Source organism: Triticum urartu, chromosome 5A (assembly GCF_056163025.1).
Source record: "Triticum urartu cultivar PI428250 chromosome 5A, HENAU_Tu73, whole genome shotgun sequence".
Lineage (NCBI taxonomy): Eukaryota > Viridiplantae > Streptophyta > Magnoliopsida > Poales > Poaceae > Triticum > Triticum urartu.
Window position 1 is genome coordinate 680,117,255 of NC_141877.1, and position 4,758 is coordinate 680,122,012.

At 47.0% G+C, this 4,758-nt stretch overlaps 1 protein-coding gene across 1 annotated transcript; it reads right to left on the bottom strand.

Moving 5' to 3' along the window:
- Window positions 1–3,049: 3,049 nt before the first annotated feature.
- On the bottom strand, window positions 3,050–4,464 carry LOC125506462 (peroxidase 2-like). The gene is made up of 3 exons (XM_048671273.2): window positions 4,214–4,464; window positions 3,946–4,122; window positions 3,050–3,840 (listed from the first exon to the last, which is right to left on the bottom strand). Exons 1-3 carry the CDS (start codon window positions 4,415–4,417, stop codon window positions 3,277–3,279), a joined length of 945 nt encoding a protein of 314 aa, XP_048527230.2. The 5' UTR covers window positions 4,418–4,464; the 3' UTR covers window positions 3,050–3,276.
- Window positions 4,465–4,758: the final 294 nt, after the last annotated feature.

The window sequence follows — 4,758 nt, forward strand, 5'->3', positions numbered from 1 at the left end:
TACACAAGTGTTGTCATTTGATGAACGGGATCACATCATTAGATAATGATGTGATGTACAAGACCCATCCGTTAGCTTAGCATAATGATCGTTTAGTTTTGTTGCTATTGCTTTCTTCATGAATTATACATATTCCTCTCACTATGAGATTATGCAACTTCCGAATACCGGATGAACACTTTGTGTGCTATCAAATGTCACAACGTAACCGGGTGATTATAAAGATGCTCTATAGGTGTCTCCGAAGGTGTTTGTTGAGTTGGCATAGATCAAGATTAGGATTTGTCACGCCGTGTATCGAAGAGGTATTTCTGGGCCCTCTCGGTAATGCACATCACTATAAGCCTTGCAAGCAATGTGACTAATGAGTTAGTTACGGGATGATGCATTACGGAACGAGTAAATAGACTTGCCAGTAACGAGATTGAACTTGGTATGATGATACCGACGATCGAATCTCGGGCAAGTAACATACCGATGACAAAGGGAATAATGTATGTTGTTATGCGGTTTGACCGATAAAGATCTTCGTAGAATATGTAGGAGCCAATATGAGCATCCAGATTCCGCTATTGGTTATTGACCGGAGATGTGTCTTGGTCATGTCTACATAGTTCTCGAACTCATAGGGTCCGCAAGCTTAACATTCAATGACGATTTGTATTTATGAGTTAAGTGTTTTGGTGACCGAAGTTTGTTCATAGTCCTGGATAACATCACGGACATGACGAGGAGTCTCTAAATGGTCGAGAGGTAATGATTGATATATTGGAAGTTAGTATTCGGACACCGAAAGGGTTCCGAAGTGTATCGGGTACATACCGGAGTACCAGAGGGGTTGCCGAAACCCCCGGGGAAAGATATGGGCCATATGAGCCATAGGAGGGAGGCTAACCAGCCCACAAGGGTCAGGTGCGGCCCCCACAAGGGAGGAGGCCGAATTGGACTAGGGTAGGGGGTGCCACCCCCCTTTCCTTCTCCTACTCCATCTCCTTCCCCTTTTCCCCATCCGGTAGATGGAAAAAAAAGGAGGCGAATCCTACTAGGACCCAGTCCTAGTAGAACTCCGCTCTCCTTGGCACGCCCCCTGTGGCCGGCCTCCTCCCCTCCTCCTTTATATACGGGGACAAGGGGGCACCCCAAAGCACAACAGTTGTTCTCTTAGCCGTGTGCAGTGCCCCCATCCACAGTTTACTCCTCCGATCATAGCGTCGTAGTGCTTAGGCGAAGCCCTGCGCGGATCACATCACCATCACCATCACCATGCCGTCGTGCTGACGGAACTCTCCCTCGACCCTTTGTTGGATCAAGAGCTCGAGGGACGTCATCATGCTAAACGAGTGCTGAACACGGAGGTTCCGTACGTTCGGTACTTGAATCGGTTGGATCGTGAAGACGTTCGACTACATCAACCATGTTACTAAACACTTCCTCTTTCGGTCTATGAGGATACGTGGACACACTCTCCCCTCTCGTTGCTATGCATCTCCTAATTAGATCTTGCGTGATCGTAGGAAAAAATTTGAATTACTACGTTCCCCAACAGAGCATCCTTTCCCCGCTCATGGTGGTACTGGAGTTCCCAAAATCTACCTTATTGTCATTGTGTTTCAACGCCAGCCTATACGCACTCTTAATCTAAAGAAAACCATTTTTCTCATGGTGCCAAGCAATAAAATCTCCCTCTCCCACAGATTGAATAGGAAATTTTAAAATTTCCTCAACATCGTGGTGATAAAACATGTGTGTGATGAAATTCTCTCATCCCATCTCCTAGACCCTCTCATGAATAACTCACACACCCATTTAAGCCTAGTTCAATTCTTCAAAACAGATTTTTTTTTTGTGGATATAATCTCTGGGAAGACAATTACCTCTCCAAATATTTATACTAGCACCATCAAAACACTTCAAATGACACCATTTTGAAGCGGCTTAAGGCCATGCATAACATTTTGCCAAGTCACCGACATCGCTTGCGGGGAGACCGTATCCAGGACATGGCCACAAGGATAATATTTTGCCTTCATCACCTTTGCACATAGTGGATGCTGATAAACCAATAACCAACAAACTTGGTTAGCCATAAGCACATGATTAAATAATCTCAGATCATGAAATCCCATACCCACTTCGCCTTTCGGTCTCATTAGTTTATCCCAAGCCAACCAATGAGTTCTCCTCCTATTCTCCTTATTGTCCCGGCAAAAGATCTCGATGAATTGGGATAATTCCTTTTTTTGTTTTCCTTTTTGTTTTTTTTTGTCGGTTGTCTCCCGCCAACACTTCATGGAATACTGCCTCTATAGGGGTGTGTGTGTGGGTGGGTGGGGGGGGGGGGGGGGGGTTGGTTATAAAAAAGATATTGCGGAAAAGAGATCCGCTGGAGCATGTTCTTCGGTCCAACTCCCGCAATACCGAAAACTATTGAGGGGAGGGGAGATGTTAGGAATGATCTTACTTTGTATCTAATGAATGGAATAACAGCCCCTGTCATGACTAGCATTATGCGAACACTGTCATGTAGAGGTCTGTCGGTTGTAAACAACCATGACCATTCCAACCAGCTAGTGGTGTTAACATCAGCACTTGATGGAGGAGAAGGTTGGACTCTCCTAAAAAGGAAATGTATGTGACTCATTCTATCATATAATCTTCCCAAATATAGTAGTACTCAAAAGCCACACTGATAGTTCATGAGGAGATGTCACAGTGGGCATTGCCTTTCTCCTAACAACCCAGAGACGGGACGACTCTTTGTTATGTCTTGCTAGAATTTTTAACTGAACTATTAATTTTGATCTAATCGGATGAAAGAATGAACCCCGTTCCTTGAAAAGAGGTACGGATGTGTGGTGGAACAGATATGAAACACACGTGAAAAGTGTGAAAACTTGAACTTTTCGTGAAATTTCATTGGAATATTTGTGAACAATCTGTGAAACTTTGGGAAACTTGACATGATTATTGTCTTTAGAAAATTATGAAATCATAAAAAAAATTGACAAAACGTTTTATACAAAAACAAATGTGAATAGGTTATGAATAATTAGCAAAGTATAGAAGAGAATCAAATTGAAGAATAATGGGATCCAAAAAATTACAATAGGTACAAAAAAGGCAAGAAATAATGGAGTATGTGGCACCACAAGTTGCTGCAAAGACATGGATGACTCATTTTGTGGAGAAAAAAATGTGGCTAATTCCGATCTCAAAGCAGCAGATTGATGCATGGTCGACGCTATCATTTCGGTGCAAATGGCTGGCTGGCAATTCTTAGTTCGCCCTGGAGCAGATGCGCCTGACCTGACCCTGTGGGAAAATCAAGGGGCTGATGTTCCCCATCTTCACCATGGCTGCGGCAAAGGCATTGTTGAACGCATCCTGGTTAGATGCGAAGCCGTCAATGATGTCTTCGGTGGCACCACCGGCAAGGGTGTAGAGCACCTGGTCGGAGTGTAGGAGCCCCTTATTGAGCTTGAGGTTGACGAAGTAGGCGTTGTCGAACATGTCCGGGGTCGTATCGTCCAATGGGGCCAAGTTGCTGTCGCCAGAGCCGGTTAGCTGAGGGCAGGTGGCCTTGCGCGACGTCGCCAAGGCCGGGTCAATGTTCTCCTCGCTGTAGAGCCTGGTCCTGAAGTTCTTGCACTGCACCCGCCCTATGGTGTGCGCACCAGAGAGGGCGACCATATCGGTGTGGTTGAGCCCCTTGGCGGCGAAGCGGGTGATGAGGTCGGTGACGCTAAGTGATGGGGCAGGCAGGTCACGGTTGGCCAGTGTCTCGCTAGCCGTGTCGGAGTCCCTCCTCCCCAGAGAGACTGTCCATGACGGCCCTCCTACCTACACAAGTAAAGCCGATGAGTACTAACCTCAGTTCGAAACCGTGACACGCATGCAAACAGATTATTAATTAAAAAGGGGTTGAAAGATCATGTTAGTTCTTACCGCGACGACAGAATCGCGAGCGGCGACGGCGAGGATGTCGGCGCAGGAGACGGTGCGCTTGCACGCCTGCTCCACATTCGACTTGATTTTGTCGATGACGTCGAAGCCTCGCAGCGATCCCACGTTCCCGAACGCGTTCCGCTCGTTGCCAGCCAGCAGAACGGACGCGTCGCAGCCCTGCATGTACGTAGCCAGGCAGGGGTTAATCGCTGGTGTTCAGCAAATGAAACCGATCCAAACAATAACAAGTAGTGTGTGAAGGACTTGCTTGGACAAAGCAGTCATGGAAGTGCAGCCGGAGCAGCGACGCGGCCATGCGGGGGTCGCTGCTCACGGCGGCCGCCACGCTGCTCTTGATGGCGGCCAGCGCCCCGGGGCACGACGCGTCGTAGAACGTCGGGGACATCTGCGCCGACGCCGCCGCGGCCAGGCACAGAAGGAGCAGCACCACTGACAGAGATGAAGACGCCATCACAACTACCTGCCTGTTGGTCGCTATAGGCCGGAGAGCTACTTACTTTTGTGGTGGATGCGGATGTAATGGCCTGCAATTCATGCAGATATATATAGCTATTCCTAGGATTTTTGTGGCGTTCCATCAACTGCTAGGAGCTAGCTATTTGATCTACATCGTGCACGGATGTATTTTGCATAGAGGCAAATTAATTAGAGTAGACATGTTTTGCGGGGAGTTAATTAATTTGGATATTACTACTAGCAAGTAGACATGTTTTGCTAAGTACGTGCACGGATCGATGTATCATGCATAGATGGCACTCAAGTCAACGAAATCCAGAAACTATATAGTCCTTT

What these genes read in the sequence shown, in the direction of transcription:
- LOC125506462 (XM_048671273.2), bottom strand. Translation starts at nt 4,417, where the DNA reads ATGGCGTCTTCATCTCTGTCAGTGGTGCTGCTCCTTCTGTGCCTGGCC. An exon ending in TCCATGACTGCTTTGTCCAA is followed by an intron (nt 4,123 to 4,213) that starts GCAAGTCCTTCA and finishes ACGTACATGCAG; the next exon opens with GGCTGCGACGCGTCCGTTCT. An exon ending in CTCGCGATTCTGTCGTCGCG is followed by an intron (nt 3,841 to 3,945) that starts GTAAGAACTAAC and finishes TTACTTGTGTAG; the next exon opens with GTAGGAGGGCCGTCATGGAC.